At 35.7% G+C, this 20,025-nt stretch overlaps 1 protein-coding gene across 11 annotated transcripts in view; it reads right to left on the reverse strand.

Moving 5' to 3' along the window:
- The window catches only part of LOC123525383 (neuronal calcium sensor 2-like), a 215,638-nt gene that overhangs the window by 10,788 nt on the left and 184,825 nt on the right, over positions 1-20,025 (reverse strand). For all 11 annotated transcript variants that reach the window (XM_045304389.2, XM_045304394.2, XM_053537911.1 and 8 more), the window contains one exon: positions 831-1,103. In XM_045304389.2, the coding sequence (XP_045160324.1) occupies positions 831-1,103 (273 nt within the window). The remainder of the gene's footprint in view (positions 1-830; positions 1,104-20,025) is intronic.

The raw sequence follows: 20,025 nt of genomic DNA on the forward strand, positions 1-20,025 counted from the left end.
GATGATGGACCACAAAATTAGGTCTTGCATTGTTTCACAGTACTAACATTTTTCACATGAAGCCGATTCAGTGGCACAGTCACTTAGTGTACTCCAAGAGTAATATTGTTCCTTCTTTGTTCGTTGGACTGTCATCTTTGAGTCAAAGCAGTCATTTTTAAAGCATGCAGCAGAATTGAACCATGACACCAATCAAAATGAAGAAATAAAACTCTTACACCAGATCAACATAAAATTATCTTCTCCTAAGCATGTGCCTGATATAATCCTTTTGTAATATAAGATGACAGTTTACCAGGAAGGACGTTAGATGGGGGGAAACATTTTCATCATAGTAAATCCTTTAAAGATAAGTGACCAGTTCCGAGGAAATTAAACCAGTCTAGAGGAAGTCAAGTGATTGACACCTTACATGGAATCCTTTTCTCATAATTGCCTAAAATGGCAAGATATAAAATCAAACTGGCAACGAGAAAAAAGGCACAAACACTTTACATTATCACATTACAGGAAGTTTTTAAGTATTTGTATTCAAAACATTTAGTCTTTATTCCTGAAGCCATAAATCTACATAAACAGAAAAGGCAATTGATAAAACAGGTTTATGACTTGTCGACAACACTTAAACCATTAGGATGATTGAAAAAAGCAATAATACACAATATAAAAACAGACTACTGGAAATCGTACTGATTTTATGGCCTTCCTTTGTTGATTTTAGCAGACTGTTAATTTTTTACCTTTAAAAAACAGAGGAAGCAATTGTGACTTTTAAATAAAGTTCACAGCAAAAGAAAAGTTTACATATTGTAACATCCAAAACTACTTACTTTAATAATTTCAACCATTTCGTCTTTCTCTATAGTTCCATTTCCGTCGATGTCATACATGGCAAATGCCCAGTTGAGTTTCTGTGAAGGGTTACCACCTGATGTGATATTAATAGCTAAAAGAAACTCCTTGAAGTCTATTTTACCACTATTGTCTTTGTCAAATGATCGAAAAACATGTTCACAAAACAGGTCGGGATTTCCCGTTGGGAAAAATGTTGAATACACTTCTAAGAATTTTGTCTTTGACAAAAGACCATCTGGACAATCTCTCTGAAAAAAAAGGAAATTGCAGTTATAAAGTAATAAATTGCAAGTTGTAATTTCAAAAGGCATTTACTCACTAAATAATTGGCCTCCTTTATTCTGTATAAAAGTTCAAAATCTTCCAAATGCTGCAGTATATATAGACTCCCCTTTTAAATCTTTTGACTCTTCTTTTTCTACAAGGGCACAGTCTGAACTAAGCTGAAATCAACTTGTGGTGAAAATGTTACATAGGCATGCCATGTGATTTCAGCAAGATATTGCAATCAAGATAAGGGGAAACTACTCTAGAGAACAATTTCAAAATCCCAAATTAAAATGGGACTTATTTTCTTTCCATGCCTTTGGATTTTTGGTGTTGTATTTTATAGATGACCATCTTTCTACATTGTTAAGAAATAATGTTTTAAGTTTTAAAATTTTCATTTGTTTCTTTTTAATTGTATTCATCTCAAATATGCATAAAATATAAATATTTCCATGAACAGAATAAATTATATCACAGAATAAGCAAAAATCAAAATACCAAAATGGTGAAACTTTTTTACTACTGGTCTGACAGCTCAGAAATATAACAAAAGCTGCAAGGTGCCAAGGGAATTATAAAGGGGGGGTCCCAGTTAGGTGTCTGCGCAAAATGTTTTTTGATTTTATTTATACTTTGTGGTAAAATACCTACATGTATTAAGTTTCATTAGCAAGTGTTACTGTTACCAGTTTTGACTTACTTTTATAGATATTCACATTTAAAGTGGGTGGGGTAATCTGACATGTGACCAGCCAGGAACACAATTTCTGTTATTTTTTTAAAAATGGTTCTAACTTTTTACCTGAAACTTTCATGATAAAATAACTATGCAATGGACATTCACACAACATGTTGCATTTTAAATTGTACTGAATACTTTTTTCATCACAGAGCCACACAGTGGTCTAATCAAATTTACTGATTTTCAATGGACGAACTTTACCAAAAAACTAAAACATTTTTCATTAGTTGAGATATTAAGGTGTTATTTACAGCAAATATTGCAAACTAAATAAACATTAAAATGACAGTATATCAGTACACTCTGATTAATATTGGAAGAGTGGTACACTCTCAAACTGGGAAAAAGTGGGTGGGGTAAATAAATATTCGAAGCAACACTACAAAAATTGTGTAGTTGTTAAGAAATGGCCTCAGATTGTCTATTACTATCTTAATTTTATTAAATACAGCATTGACTGATAAATTTTAACAAACAATTTCCCATTTTATACATGTGTGTCATGCAAAAAGCATGGACCTTGAACATGACATGTAAACAAACCAAATTAACCCTGAAAGCTCAAAGTATTTAACAAAAGGTTTTGCCTGAGGCAGTATATTTTAAGGAAAGCTATTGTTCAAATTAGCATTAAATTTTCTGCATTGATTTTTCCATGGCACACATGTATAAAGTCTTATTAAAGTGAACAAATTTTGTTAAAATTTATCAACCAAGTCTGTATCTAATAAAACTAGAATGTTTCTGCGGGACACAGGGTGGCCCCCTCCCCCCGCATGGTACATTGTCACAATAAGTGGAAATAATTCAAATGTTTGCAGTCTTAATGGGGTATAGCCTCAAAAAATACTATGGAAAGGATTCATTATTCTATACCATATACTTTTTGAGCTATGTGCATCACAAACAAAAAATCCACTATTTTAGCTATTTCAAGGGCCATAACTCTGTAATGAATGCTAAAATTCTCAAGAAGTGCCATGTGTGCAAAGGTCACATTATGATAATGACTCAAGCAATGTTTCAACAATTTACATTTAAATACTTCTGAGTAAGGCACCGAGAATACTTCTGAGTAAGGCACATAATTAGGTACAAATGTACATTTTGTTACTATTTCGGGGGCCATAACTCTGGAAATAGGGGCAAACCCAGATGAAAAATAGTAGATGCGCAAATTCATATCATGATAAACACTCATCAATTCATATCAAATTCTTTTTGAGCTAGGCATGTCACAAGGTGAAAATGTGCATTTTTGACTATTTCAGGGGCCATAACTCTAGAAATAGGGCGCTGACCCAGATTAAAAATAGGAGATGCGCAAGTTCATATCATGATTAAGACTAATGCAAGGTTTCATGAATCTATATCAAATACTTTTTGAGCTAGGCGTGTCACAAGGTGAAAATGTACAATTTTTACTATTTCAGGGGCCATGACTCTAGAAATAGGTAGCGGAGCCAGACGAAAAATAGGAGGTGTGCAAGTTCATATCATTATAAAGACTCATGCAAGATTTCATCAATTTATATCAAATACTTTTTGAGCCAGGCGTGTCACAAGGTGAAAATGTGCATTTTTTTACTATTTCAGGGGCAGTAACTCTAAAATTAGGGGGCTGAGCCAGACGAAAAATAGAAGGTGTGCAAGTTCATATCATGATAAAGACTCTTGCAAGGTTTCATCAATTTATATTAAATACTTTTTGATCTAAGCGCATCACGAACTTCGGACGGACGCACGGACGAATTGACGGACGGACAAGAGCAAATCTTTATGCCCCAACCACTCATTGGGGCACAATTAAGATAGTAATAGACAATCTGAGGCCATTCCGTAACAACTGCACAATTTTTGTAGTATTGCTTCGAATATTTATTTACCCCACCCACTTTTACCCAGTTTGAGAGTGTACCACTCTTCCAATATTAATCAGAGTATACTGATATACTGTCATTTTTATGTTTATTTAGTTTACAATATCTACTGAAAATAACACCTTAATATCTCAACTAATGAAAAATGTTTTAGCTTTTTGGTAAAGTTCGTCCATTGAAAATCAGTAAATTTGATTAGACCACTTTGTGGCTCTATGCTGAAAAAAGTATTCAGTACAATTTAAAATGCAACATGTTGTGTGAATGTCCATTGCATAGTTATTTTATCATGAAAGTTTCAGGTAAAAAGTTAGAACCATTTTTGAAAAAATAACAGAAATTGTGTTCCTGGCTGGTCACATGTCAGATTACCCCACCCACTTTAAATGTGAATATCTATAAAAGTAAGTCAAAACTGGTAACAGTAACACTTGTTAATGAAACTTTATACATGTGGGTATATTACCACAAAATATAAATAAAATCAAAAAACATTTTGCGCAGACACCTAACTGGGACCCCCCCTTTCAGTCTTTTAGCATCATGGAAATCAATTAATATCTCAGATACATGAGAACAGAAAATTCTGCTGTAACAATAGGAACAAGACCACAGTTATTTGCCCTTGGTTGACAACAATAAGGGAGTGGTTATGCAGAAAATAGTTCCTCTGTTTGATGGTGACTGTTGGTGATGATTTTAGTGAAAAACATAACAAGAACACCGCCTTGCGGGTGCAGATGCTCATCTGATTTTTTTTGTCTCTGTATAATAGAAATATCGTCCTACCCGTGTGTTTTTATGATATTTTCTAAGTCCAAAATGGGCCATAATTCTTGCAAAAAGCAGGATGGAGTTATGTTTCTTGCTGTACAGAGTCAGCTTTTGATGGTGAAGAAGTGTTGCAAGTGCAATAGCTTTGATAGTTTAGGAGAAAAGCTGACCTAAACACAAAACTTAACCAAGAAATCTGATTTTCTAAGTCCAAAAGGGGCCATAATGCTTGCAAAAAGCAATGTAGCACTATGGTATTTGCTGTGCAGAGTCAGCTTTTAATGGCAAATAACTGCTCTAAGTTTTAAAACAATAGCTGGGACCGTTAAGGAGAAAAGTTGACCAAAACGCAAAACTTAACCAAGAAATCCAATATTTTCCAAGTCCAAAAGGGGCCATAATTCTTGCAAAAAGCAGGGTGGTGTTAAGTTTCTTGCTGTACAGAGTCAAGTCAGCTATTGATGATGAACAAGTGTTGCAAGTTTTAAAGCAGTAGCTTTGATAGTTTAGGAGAAAAGCTGACCTAAACATAAAACTTAACCAGGCAACACTAACGCTGATGCCGACACCAATCAAGTGATGACAATAACTCATCTTTTTTTCCCCCAAAATCAGATTAGCTAAAAATGGCATCATTCAAGCGAGGAGATATGGAACAGTAGAAATATATCAAATTTGATTGAATTAAAATCTCAGAATATGCACAACAACATGACAGTTTTGCCTGTTTGCAGCCATTCAAAGACCATTTGTGATTTGGTCCAAGATGGTCAACCCCATGTTTGCTGTTTGATAATTTTCTTCTTGTCAGACTAGTTCTGTCTAGTTCAGGATATTTTTTTTGATTCAAAATTGAACAGTTTAAGTAAAACAAGCAAATTCGATGAATTGTGGTGAGGAATGGCAAAAAATATATCCGTCAAAAAGTTAAGGATGTTAATAAGAAGCAAATAATTTCATTTGTCAAAATCAATTTAACAGAAAACAAATGTTTAATTAAAGAGTACACAATAAATGTATGATACTTTGATCCTGACTAAAGAATTTATTTTGAATGGGATATGCTTATTGTAATAAGCTTAGCTTTTAAAATTAAATGCAGTTAACTGAAATGTGAGCTTGAAGTTTAACTGGAACGGAATATTGTCTTTGAGTGGTTTGGCACCAGGTGTTGCTGATTAACATGTACATTTGAACTTAAAAGAACAGATGTCCTTAAGAGAACACAGGTAAGATATTTTGAACATGGCTGAGGGCAAAGTTTGTGCAGTTACAATTTAACATGTTGAAGGTTTGAACATTAAAAAAAAAAAACAAGAGCTGTCTCCATAGGATGACATATGCCCCCGATGGCACTTTGAATGAGTAGTTATGGCCGATGTTAGAGTTTAGGACCTTTGACCTATGGAGCTGGGTCTTGCGCGCGACACGTCGTCTTATTGTGTCACACATTCATGCGTAGTTATTTTAAAATCCATGCATGAATGACAAAGATATGGACCGGACAGGCCCATCAATGCACTATCATGAAAAATGACCTTTAACGTCTAAGTCTGACCTTGACCTTTGAGCTACGGACCTGGGTCTTGCGCGCGACACGTCGTCTTACTGTGGTACACATTCATGCCAAGTTATTTGAAAATCCATCCATCGATGACAAAGATATGGACCGGACACGCCCATCAATGCACTATCCTTTAATGTCTAAGTGTGACCTTGCCCTTTGAGCTACGGACCTGGGTCTTGCGCGCGACACGTCGTCTTACTGTGGTACACATTCATGCCAATTATTTGAAAATCCATCCATCGATGACAAAAAATTTTGGACCGGACACGCCTATCAATGCACTATCCTTTAATGTCTAAGTGTGACCTTGACCTTTAAGATAGGGACCTGGGTCTTGTGCCGACACGTCGTCTTTACTGGGGTTCACATTCATGCCAAGTTATTTGAAAATCCATCCATCGATGACAAGATATGGACCGGACACGCCCATCAATGCACTATCCTTTAATGTCTAAGTGTGACCTTGACCTTTGGCAAAGGGACCTGGTTCTTCCCGCGCGACACGTCTCTTCTGTGGTACACATTCATGCCAAGTTATTTGAAAATCCATCCATCGATGACAAAGATATGGACCGGGACACGAAAATTGCGGACAGACTGACAGACCGACAGACCGACAGACTGACAAACGGACAGACGGTTCAAAAACTATATGCCTCCCTGGGGGGCAAAAAAAGGGAATGGAAATATAATTATATGTAAATTTATTTTTTAGGGGGTGTGGGTGCGGGGAAGGGGAGAGGAAAAACAAAATTTCACAACGTTGATTATAAATATTGATGGAAAATAAAAATAAAAAAAAAAAAAAAAAAAGGGTAAAAAGGGTGAAGTTGGGGGGGGGGGGCATGATTGTGTTGGGCAATGACTGTATGGGGGAGTGAGGTGGGGGAATTTGCATGTTGATAAATAAATCATGGAAAAGGTTTGAAAAAAAAAATCTAAAATAAGGAATGAAAAAAAAAAAAATTATTGTTTTTTTTTTGGGGGAAGTGGGGTTGGGAGAGGGAGGGGTGGACCAAGGCAAGTGGGTGACCAGGTGTAGTTTGCAACTTCACATGTTTCTAATAAATGTTCACAAAAAGAATGAAAGAAAATTTTAAAATGAAATTCTGCCAAATGGTAAAGTTTGTTATGTACAAATATGTGGACTTTTTTTTTTTTTTGGGGGGGGGGGGGAAGAGTGATCATGATCAGTGGTGGGCATGACTGTATGGAGGGGTTGAGGGGGGGGAAAAGTCCCAACTTGCATGTTGTAAATAATCATGGAAGGTTTAGAAAAAATCTAAAAAAAAAATTTTTGGGGGGAGGGGGTTGGGATGGGGGAATGTGACCAAGGCAAGTAGTGACGAGGTGTGGGTGCGTAACTTCACATGTTTATAATAAATGTTCACAGAAAAGAATGAAAGAAATTAATGAAATTTTTCCAAATGGTAAGTTGGTTATGTAAAAATATTTGGATTTTTAGACAATTAAAGGGCAATAACTCTGAAATCCGTACAAAATTGTGTGTGCACAACCACATTATAGTGCTCTAAATCCTGTTAAAGTTTCATAGTTAAAGGGTCAAATATATCAAAAGTTATGATGCAGAAATTGCCATATCTATAGATCTACAGTACCCTATATTATAGTTAACACTAAACTCTAAGGGCCTAACTCTGGGGTTACTTGGGCAATCTGTCTGAAACTGATGGGCCCCCCTAACCCCAAGTGGTGAAGATGTTTATGAAGTTTGTCTGAAAAAAATGTAAAATAAAGATTTTTTTTTTTTTTTTTTGGGGGGGGGGGGGGGAGGGGGGGGGTTCGGGGGAGGGGTGTGATCAAGGTAAGGGGGTGACCAGGTGTGGGTACACAACTTCACATGTTTACAATAAATGTTCAGGAAAAGAATGAAAGAAATTAATGACATTCTACCAAATGGTAAGTTTGTTATGTACAAATATGTGGATTTTATACAATTAAAGGGCAATAACTCTAAATTTACAAATAAATCCAAACGAATTGTGTGTACACAACCAATTATGGTGAACTAAATTCTGTTTAAGTTTCATATTTCTAGGTGAAACATATCAAAGTTATGATGCAGAAATTGCCATATTATAGTACCCTAAAAGTTAACACAAACTTCTAAGGGCCATAACTCTGGTGTTAAATTGGGGAATCTGACTGAAACTTGATGGCCGCAAGAACTCATAGTGGGGAACATGTAATGAAGTTTTAATAAATTATTCCAAACCATTTCCTAATATGGCTCCGGACGGACGGACGGAAGGACGGAAGGACAGAAAGACGGACAGAAGGACAGACAACGCCAAAACTATATCCCTCCGACTTTCGTCAGGGAATAAAAAAAAACTGAATGTCATCTTGGGCCAATACTGTGTTTATTCAACACAGGAATTTTCCCCTATTAAAAAAACTACTAAAATCTGTTTATTTACTTATGAAACATCTCTGCGAATATTTAATATATATATATATTTATTTGAACAATGAATATTATTAACAGTCATTTCCAACCTTCTTGAATATCATTTACTTGGCTGGTATCAGTGGAAGTTCATGCATCATATGATGATAATTTAATGTGTATTATCCAAAATAACAGCATGTTAATACTATTAATTACATTTAACAATTGTATAATAATGTATATATCTGAACATGCAAAAACGTTTTATTCTATAATGTAAATTTAAAGGTCAATATAAATGTTGATGTCCGCTTGGTGCACAGACATCATTTCCTTTTTCCTTATTGTTTATATGTAAGAAATATTTTATGTCAGCTGAAGACACATGTTTAAGTAAAACATGACAAGATTGTATTAAATATTTTTGAACTTATGAAATTGTTTATTTACTTAAACATCTAAGGCAGTAATTTGATATTTTAGCTGATTATTAACAGGAGGTAAACTTGTATTTTCCATTAACACAGAAGAAGATATATAATGTATATCTGCTATTCGGAAATACTAAAAGTCGAGAAAATCATTACTGAATGTTGTAAAAGCCATCTTAGGATGTTTAAATCTTGTTCATCGATTTTTTGTACTTTGCAAATCCATTCGCCATAAAGTATACTGCAAGGGTTACTTCATAAAATACAAGTTTTAACAAATTTTGACAGAACACTTCAATTTTACCAAAAAAAAAAAAAGAAGAAAAAAGTTGTCTATTTTGGGTTTAACACCGTTTTTCAACGGTATTTCAGTTACATAAGGGTGGGCAGTTAACCTAAACTGCAATGTTCCTGGATTCTGTACCAGTACAAACCTGTTTTCTGCAAGCAACTGCCATCTTAACCTCTCCACATGAATCAGAGGTGGAGGACGAATGATTTCAGACACAATGCCTTTTATCAAATCATCACAGAGAACATAAGCCTCGCCTGAGGATCTAACTCATGACTCCTGGTGATCCATAGATCTGCACTCTCCCTTTTCAGCTTAAAGCTGGCAGGCTTAAGAAGTTGTCTGTTACTTGTGAAGAACAAGCTGGTACTCATCAGAACCTGATGTGGCATTCAGCAAACTGTGGTGATATTAAATGATTACCAAAAATGATGTTAAACAAATGAACAAAAGCTTTATACTCCTATTATCACTGCTGGCTGCATACTAATGTGACAGCCCCTGTGTATAAATCTTGTAGAGGTGATTTGACCAGACATTGGGTCATTCTCAATCAATCAAAGTGCCTTTTTAGGGCAGTGTCAATTACAACCTAAGCAAACATAAATCAAGTGTAGACAAAACAGGACAATGAATCTTATGCCAAATGTCCGCTATAACTCCGTTATATCCGACTTAGTTGCACTTCAAAGAATACTGGCGGATTAACTGTCTGCCAATGCATAATTTTCTCAGTAAACCAGAGTGCAAAATGCGCCCATTCAGCCAAATATTTTTACTTTGCAATACTCTGCTTATTAAGGCTTAAAATAAAATTAAGTTTGTTTGACCTTTACCTACCGACCCGATAAAATTGCCCCGACTCAAATAATTTTATTGCATTCCAGAGAAAAAAATTATTTTTATTTTCTTATCAGAGGGAAAAAACTTATTTTGGTGCTTGAAACTGGTGATTACTTTATTTAACAAATGCGTAAGTAATTATGGCAAGTGAGAAAGTAACCCGCGGTCAGCTAGTAGAAAATCGATAAAGCGGACTGTTTATTATCTCGTGTATTCCGAAAATGTGTCAACTATGCCGATAACATTGCCTAAGGCCATAGGATGCAGACGACAATCAAACCGCTTATAACCGGAAGGCAATCTGACAAAAGGACATAATTTTACAAATCTAGTATCTAATTTACCCACGAAACGTAAAGATACCAAAACGTCATGCCGGTAATTTTCCATTCCACGAGCACGTGCGACCTATCGTAATATCTAATTTCCATCGCTCGACATTACTTTTGTTTACTTTTACACCAAAAACGCGCGTAGTGCATTCATTTTTTGTTATTATCCCATCAATATTTTTAGCACCGCTTAAGAAGTAATATAGTCTGAATTCTATAACGATTTGAAGGTATTAGACCCCTAATAGTAATGTTTACAAAATGGCATTTGCTTGGTATATTCTTAAAGGTGACCATGTTATGCACTGTGTTGCAATTTTTAAATAACTTTTACCAAGCTGTTTTTTTTTATAAATTTTGTGTAACTTATGGTATCTCCTCAAGCTCAAGAAGAGACAAATATCAAAGTGATGGCCACTATCCAAAACGTTTGCAGAGAAGTTATTATACCATTAAATTTGATAAAAGAAACATCAAACTATTGGTGAACAATTATAAAACACAAAATAAAAATGCCAACATCATTTTTTCTAGGGTGCCTCAAGTAAACGGATTTAAAGAGATAGAGTTCTAACTCCAACACTGAAAAATTAAAGTCGAATTCTGTGTTTCTGTTTTGAATTTTGCTTACTTCATTCAAAACTAACCCTGGGGCAGACGTAAAACCTACCTAAATTTCTTCCATAATATGTAATCTAATGAGTGAAGGCAAAATAGAGAACTTTTACTGCATGTAACTCAATATTTTTAAAGATGTTTAACTCTGCCCCTTCTGTTTCAGAGGTAAATTCACTCTGAACAGCAAGAAATCGCTTATCGAATTATTTTTTTCCACTTTTGTCCAATAAATCAATTATAAGTCTTGAAAGAAGTAAAAACTTACTAGAAACAAGAGCCATGTTACACATGGCTAATCCCCCCGCCGGGCATATTATAATTGAAGGCTAAAGTTCCTGGCAAGTTAGTGTCTGAAAGTATTAATTTTGGGGAAAGCTTTGAAGAACCGTTTAGTTGAGGTCAGGGGTTTTAAAGATGTGGAAGAAAGAATAAGTCAGTAGTGAGGTGGTTTACTGCTAAATTTTATTAATTTTCATGAGAGTATAGCTATGATGTTTTTCTATATGGCTACTGTAAAAAGTAGGAATAGAAAGGTAACAGGGAACAAGAGTGCCAGAATGTCACAATATATGCCCGTCGCAGCAATTTCTTTACTCTAGCAGCTGTATTTGCAAATGGAATGTTAATTTTGTGGTTGTTTAGTAATCATTGTAAGTCTTTTGTTTTTTTTAAGTCCACAAAAAAACTCCTTACCTGGTAGAGATACCTTATATATAATAAAATACACCTAAAATTGGCGAGTAACATCTATGTTGTACCACATAAAAGTGGTCTTGTTTTTTCCTACGGTCAAAGGTTAATTTAAAAAAAAAAAAAAAAAAAAAAAAAAAAAAAAAAAAAAAATTGCAAGTCCATACAAAAATCTTTATCAGGTAGAGATTGGTCAAAATACATCTCAAAATTGGATATAGCATGCATGTTGTACAACAGAAAAGTGGTCTTGATTTTTCCCTACGACTAGTAATGAAAAAGTTACAATATAAGCTATTTAAAGTAACAACAAAAGGGAAGTTATTCTAAAGAAGGGAACTGCACATGACACTTCGTCTCATGATGGTGTATAATTGTGCCAAGTTACATCAAAATCCCTCCATGCATGAAGGAGAAATGCTTCGGACAAAGTCATTCTTGTATCTGACCTTTGGCCTCTAAGTGTGACCTTGACCTTAGACCTAGTGACCTGGATCTTGCGCATGACACTCTGTCTCGTGGTGGTAACATTTGTGCAAAATTATATCACAATCCTTCCATGCATGAAGATGAAATGCTCCGGTCAAATTTTTCATTCTTGTATCCTTTGACCTCTAAGTGTGACCTTGACCTTAGACCTAGGGACCTGGTTCATGAGCATGACACTTCGCCTCGTGGTGGTTAACATTTGTGCTAAGATATATCAAAATCCCTCCATGCATGAAGAAGATATGCTCCGGACAAATTTTTTAAGAAAATATGATAAAGGGGAATAACTCAAAAAATAAGCAAGGTGGAGTTATTGTTCTTGCACATTGCACTTCCTCCCAATGTGTTCTATCAGTGTATGAAGTTTGAAGAAAATCCCTCCAGTACTTTTAGAGTTATGCTCTGGACAAATTTTTTTAAGAAAATATGATAAAGGGGAATAACTCAAAAAATAGGCAAGGTAGAGTTATTGTTCTTGCACACTGCACTTCCTCGCAATGTGTTCTATCAGTGTATGACGTTTGAAGAAAATCCCTCCAGTACTTTTGGAGTTATGCTCCGGACAAAATTTTTTAAGAAAATATGATAAAGGGGAATAACTCAAAAAATAGGCAAGGTAGAGTTATTGTTCTTGCACACTGCACTTCCTCCCAATGTGTTCTATCAGTGTATGAAGTTTGAAGAAAATCTCTCCAGTACTTTTGGAGTTATGCTCCGGACAAAGATCGTTACGGACGGACGGACGGACGCACAGACGGAGAGCATTTCTAATATCCCCTTCGCCTTTGGCGGGGGGATAAAAAAAAGGAAAATAAGGGGAAAAAATTGGTCCCAGTAGGGCTTGAACCTACGACCCCCTGAGAATTGCAGTAAAAGTAGGTTTATGGTAGGAATACTCTATTACGGGTCTAATACCTTAATAAGATATCGACAGGAATGTAGGCAAAATTTTATAAAAACGGTCAAATTTAAATTTAGTTCTTTGTAAAAATTCAAACAGTGCGGTCTTAATTACTTATTTCTTTCTAAGAGTAAATAAATGATAAATTCTATGGGCATAAATTTCAGACTTTTGACCAGGAAGTACAAAAAAACAAGAGGGCCAAAATGGCCCTATATCGCTCACCTGTTATCATTGCACTTAAGGACAAGAAGGTCAAAAAATCATAATCAAGATCAATCAAAAGAATTATGAGAAAATATAGTTGAAATTTTCTTAAAATTACTTCAAATAAAATTATTTTCAAATTAGGCCAGTAGTTTCATGCCTGAAGGATTACATCAGACGAGGTTAGGAGCAAAATTTTGACTGATGAAGCCCAAAGGACAGGAACACCAAAGGGAAGAAATTAAAAATAAATCTAAGTCCTCAGAAAAAAAATCTAAGTCCAAAGGACAGGAACAACAAAGGGAAGAATTTAACCAAAATTTAAAAAAATTCTTACAAGGTACAGATATGTCAAAATACACCTAAAAATTGGAGGTACCATCCATGTTGTACCACAGGAAAGTGGTCTCGGTTTTTCCCTACAGCCAATAATAAAAAAGTTTCTTAAATAAGCTATTTATAGTAACATAAAGGGAAAGTAATAAAAAACAAGAGGGCCAAGATGGCCCTAGGTCGCTCACCTAAGAAACACTCCATAACAGTGTAAAACATGTTTGACCTAGTGATTTCATGGAAACAAATATTCTGACCAATTTTCATTAAGCATTTTCTTAGATATGACCTAGTTTTTGACCCCAGATGACCCATGTTCAAACTCGACCTAGATTTTATCAAGGCAATCATTCTGACCAAAATTCATGAAGATCAACTGAAAAATACAGCCTCTATCACATACAGAAGTTTTTTCTTTGATTTGACCAAGTGACCTAGTTTTTGACCTCAGATGACCCATATTCAAATTCGACCTAGATTTCATTAAGGCAATCAACCTGACCAAATTTCATAAAAATCAATTGAAAAAAACAGTCTCTATCGCATACACAAGATTTTTCTTTAATTTGACCTAGTGACCTAGTTTTTGACCTCAGATAACCCATATTCAAAATTGACCTAGATTTCATCAAGGCAATCACTCTGACCAAATTTCATGAAGATCAATTGAAAAATACATCCGCTATTGCATACACAATGTTTTTCTTCGATTTGACCTAGTGACCTAGTTTTTGACCCCAGATGACCCATTTTCGAACTCCGCCAAGATTTTATCAAGGTAATCATTCCGGCTAAATTTCATGAAGATCAGTTGAAAAATACAGCCTCTATTGCATACACAAGGTCTTTCTTTGATTTGACCTAGTGACCTAGTTTTTGACCCCAGATGACCCATTTTCAAACTTGGTCTAAATTTCATCAAGGTTATCATTCTGACCAAAATTCATGAAGATCAATTGAAAAATACAGCCTCTATCGCATACACAAGATTTTTACGTGATATGACTTAGTGACCTAGTTTTTGACCCCAGATGACCCATTTTCGAAACTCGGCCTAGATTTCATCAAGGTAATCATTCTGACCACAATTCATGAAGATCAATTGAAAAATACCGCCTCTATCTCATACACAAGGTTTTTCTTTGATTTGACCTAGTGACCTAGTTTTTGACCCGAGATGACCCATTTTCGAACTCGGCCTAGATTTCATTAAGGTAATTATTCTGACCAAAATTCATGAAGATCAATTGAAAAATACAGCCTCTATCGCATACACAAGGTTTTTCTTTGATTTGACCTAGTGACCTAGTTTTTGACCCGAGATGACCCATTTTCGAACTCGGCCTAGATTTCATCAAGGTAATCATTCTGACCAATATTCATGAAGAAGAATTGAAAAATACACCCTCTATCGCATACACAAGGTTTTTCTTTGATTTGACCTAGTGTCCTAGTTTTTGACCCCAGATGACCCATTTTCGAACTCGGCTTAGATTTCATCAAGGTTATCATTCCGACCAATATTCATGAAGATTAATTGAAAAATACCGCCTCTATCGCATACACAAGGTTTTTCTTTGATTTGACCTAGTGACCTAGTTTTTGACCAGAGATGACCCATTTTCGAACTCGGCCTAGATTTCATCAAAGTTATCATTCTGACCAATATTCATGAAGATTAAATGAAAAATACAGCCTCTATCGCATACACAAGGTTTTTCTTTGATTTGACCTAGTGACCTAGTTTTTGACCCGAGATGACCCATTTTCGAACTTGGCCTAGATTTCATCAAGGTTATCATTCTGACCAATATTCATGAAGATTAAATGAAAAATACAGCCTCTATCGCATACACAAGCTAAATGTTGACAGACGACGGACGACAGACGACGGACGACGGACATCGAGTGATCAGAAAAACTCACCTGAGCATTGCTCAGGTGAGCTAAAAACAGAATAAAAAAATCTTAAATACTGAATGAAAAAGCGTCAGCAATTTAAATACATGGCGTAAAACGACTTTTGGCAAACAGATTTATGTTAGTGCGGCAAATTAGCTCACAGAGGTAGGATCCACAATTATTATCGTTTGACACATTTACCTGTCAGTTTATACAGGATATTGAATTCACTTTAACAAATTAAAGAAGAAACTTTTTATTGATTAATTTAAAGAACCCAGGCGGTACGATCAAACAGTGATGTGTCATATGGCGCGAAAACATGACGTAATTCCATGACAATCTCGGGGAAACTATACAGCTTTGATCTCCACTTCAGATGCCATAATACCGACACTTCTTTTAGCTCTTTGAGGGGGATGTTAATTGATGATGAAAACAAGGACAATGACTAAGTTAATCAACAGAATAATAACCGATAATCGTATACGCTTTTTATTTCGCTTTCAACATTGAAATGATTATGATTATTGTGTCCATATTTTTGGGACACTTTACAAAAAATAACCATTTTTCGGGAAATAAGTCTTGAGAAATTGAAAATAACTAGTCCTAACACTTTTGGAAAATACGGTAGGGGCTAGACTGTGATTATTAATACTATCGATGCAGTTATTATGGAGAGCAAATAGGTGGTGGAGATTACAAAAATAAGTGAAAGAAAAATGTCTGTTGTGAAAAAGAAATTTAAGAACAATTATAACTGATTACAAAGGAAACGTAGCATACATGAGAATATTATTTGTCTACTATATGTGTTATATTTGAAATTTGCTTGTACATGCTTTCATAACAGTGACAGTATTACGACAGTTGACAGGCAAGTGGTGGGAAATTTAATTATCTGTGAAAATATATTATAAACTGACTTAATTGTTGATTTCAAAATGTCTTTAATCAGAGATCGTTTTGAAATGCATTTGTTCGAAGTGAGAAAATCTCAGTTTTCAAATTTTAAGAATTTGACAAGAACGTAAATGTGTTGAAATATTACAGGCTAGATAGTTTTAATATTTTAATTTTGTTATGCCTGAACAAAGAGCTATAAAAATCTTATACTTCTTTTGCCAGGACAATGTCATAATAAATGTCTGATGTCGGGGAAACCCAATCTTGTTTCTGTTTTTAGTAACAAGACCAATACGTGCAAGTAGCTTGAAACTAAAAATCATCAATTTTGCTTGCATACTGCCATAACAGTTGTAAAAACGTTCTAAAACTCACAAGAAGTTATTATCTATTGAATCAAGCATGAAACACTTGTTGAAACTAGCCTGTAATTCAGTAGTGTGTTTAGATGCCAAATATCACGTATTTTCGCGACTATATTGTTTTGTACTTTTAAGCGCAGATGTAGTGAAAACACTTTTGATATATATATATATATATATATCAAAAGTGTTTTCACTACATCTACATAGGAAAAAGTATAGACATGAAAGATACTCAAAGACTTGGTGAACTTTGCCTTATGTGCAAATTAAGTCTGTGCCCATATTGTGTGTGCATGAATAGGGCTATTGTATGGATTTATTACAAGCATTCATTTAACAAAGCATCTTCAGAGATTATCTACAAGCAATAGGTATTAATATATAGACTTTATTACTGAGACAACAAACATTTAAAAAAAAAACTTAAAATATAATAAAACTAGAAAATGCTTTTGTAAAAAAGCGCATGTCTCCCCCAATGCAAAGTCCTATAGGCAAGAAGTCAATAGGGGTCAGGAGCGAAAGGCAAAGAGACACTGATGGTTGGCTGCAATAGGGATCATCTACTTGGCATGTCCAGTCATCCCGCTAAATTTCAACACTAGTGGCCTAGTGGTTCTCAAGTCACTGTTCAAGCTCCTGTGACCTTGACCTTTGATCAAGTGACCTCAAAATAAATAGAGGTCATCTACTCTGCATGTCCAATCATCCTATTAAGTTTCAACATTGTGGGTCAAGTGGTTCTCAAGTTATTTCCAAAAAATGATTTTACATGAACAGGCCACTGTGACCTTGACCTTTAATAGACTGACCCCAAAATCAATAGGGGTCATCTACTCTGCATGTTCAATCATCCTATGAAGTTTCAACATTCTGGGTCAAGTGGTTCTCAAGGTATTGATCGGAACTGGTTATCAATGTTCAGGCCCCTGTGACCTTGACCTTTAATAGAGTGACCCCAAAAACATTAGGGGTCATTTACTCTGCATGAACAATCATCCTATGAAGTTTCAACATTCTGGGTTGAGAGGTTCTCAAGTTATTGATTAGAAATGGTTTTCCATGTTCAGGCCCCTGTGGCCTTGACCTTTAACAGAGTGACCCTAAAATCGTTAGGGGTCATCTACTCTGCATGACCAATCATCCTATGAAGTTTCATCATTCTGGGTCAAGTGGTTCTCAAGTTACTGACCGGAAACGGTTTTCAATGTTCAGGCCCCTGTGACCTTGACCTTTCACAGAGTGACCCCGAAAACGTTAGGGGTCATCTACTCTGCATGACCAATCATCCTATTAAGTTTCAACATTCTGGGTCAAGTGGTTCTCAAGTAACTGACCGGAAATGGTTTTCAATCTTCAGGCCCCTGTGACCTTGACCTTTCACAGAGTGACCCCAAAATTGATAGGGGTCATCTACTTTGGATGTACAATCATCCTATGAAGTTTCAACATTCTGGGTCAAGTGGTTCTCTAGTTATTGATCGGAAATGGTTTTCCACGTTCAGGCCCCTGTGACATTGACCTTTGATGGAGTGACCCCAAAATCAATAGGGGTCATCTACTCTTTATGACCAATCATCTTATGAAGTTTCAACATTCTGGGTCAAGTGGTTCTCTAGTTATTGATCGGAAATGGTTTTCAATGTTCAGGCCCCTGTGACCTTGACCTTTGACGGAGTGACCCCAAAATCGATAGGGGTCATCTACTCTTCATGACCAATCATCCTATGAAGTTTCAACATTCTGGGTCAAGTGGTTCTCTAGTTATTGATCGGAAATGGTTTTCAATGTTCAGGCCCCTGTGACCTTGACCTTTGACGGAGTGACCCCAAAAACAATAGGGGTCGTCTACTCCAGCAGCCCTACAACCCTATGAAGTTTGAAGGTTCTAGGTCAAATGGTTCTCCAGTTATTGCTCTGAAATGAAGTGTGACGTACGGACGGACGGACGGACGGACAGGGCAAAAACAATATGTCTCATGGGGGAGACATAATTATTTACCTACCTACCTACCCACTGTAAAAATACTGGGTCAGTAAAGGTCAAACAAACTTAATTTTAATTTAGGCCTAAGCATTTTCAATTTTGACATCTGTTTGGTTATTAAGCGGACACTGTCAGTTCAGTTTTTGCAATTTTCAGTAATTTGATGACCAGAACTCAGAGAATTATTCCTATAAGCAATGTGACCAAGTTTGGTGAGCACTGGATAAGAACTGCTCAAGATAGAGAGTGGACAACTTTTGGGGATGCTGTCTGACCCAAGCCCTCCCGCCACTGCAGGTGCTCCTATATTATCTTGTTTCACTGGCATACAGAGTGTTAAAACTAAATCCTCTTGCACAAATCAAGCCTACAGCCTCTGGATTCCTAGTCTTACACTCTGCAAAGCTGTTTCATTATAAACCTGTTACTAATGCAAATCTTCTTTGTAACCATACCTTACACCAACCTGTTGGTTGTTTTCCTGGAAATAACTCAACAATAACTCAATAACAACTCATTATGTTTACATTACATATAACACAGAATTAATCTGCTGTATCATACATTACACCAAATTAAAACTAACATTTTCCTCTTGGAAATAACTGAAATTCCAGTTTCCATAACTGTTAACTTTTTAGGACTCTCTCCATATAACTTACACCGAACTGACCATTTGAAGGTTTCCTCTTGGATTAATAGAAATTCTGATTTCCATATCTATAAACTTGCTACAATTGCCCTGTACTATACCTTACACCAAAGGGGCCTCTATGTTGAGTGGTTAAGGTAGCTGACTTTAAATCCATTGCCCCTCACTGATGTGGGTTCTAAACCTCGCTTGGGGCGTAGAATTCTTATGTGGGGAAGCTACCCAGGTACCTGTCCATACTTGAAACACTGCCCAGAATGGCACCTGGGATGTTCCTCCACCACCAATAGCTGGAAAAGTCACAATATGACATGTCACTCTATACTCTACCAAAACAAAACAAAAATACCTTACACCAAATTGACCATTAGTTTGCTCTCTGAAATAAAACTGAATTTCCAAACCTCTGTACCATAACATTCACCATACTGACCATTGTTTTCCTCTATGAAAAAATGGATTTTTTAAAGGTGGTCAATCACATTTAATCAACATTTAATGACATTTTTTACTTTTTGTATATTCTGGTAGAGAATTATTTAAGGAACAAAAAGACCGATTACATAGAGTTAG

This window comes from Mercenaria mercenaria, chromosome 3 (assembly GCF_021730395.1).
Source record: "Mercenaria mercenaria strain notata chromosome 3, MADL_Memer_1, whole genome shotgun sequence".
NCBI lineage: Eukaryota > Metazoa > Mollusca > Bivalvia > Venerida > Veneridae > Mercenaria > Mercenaria mercenaria.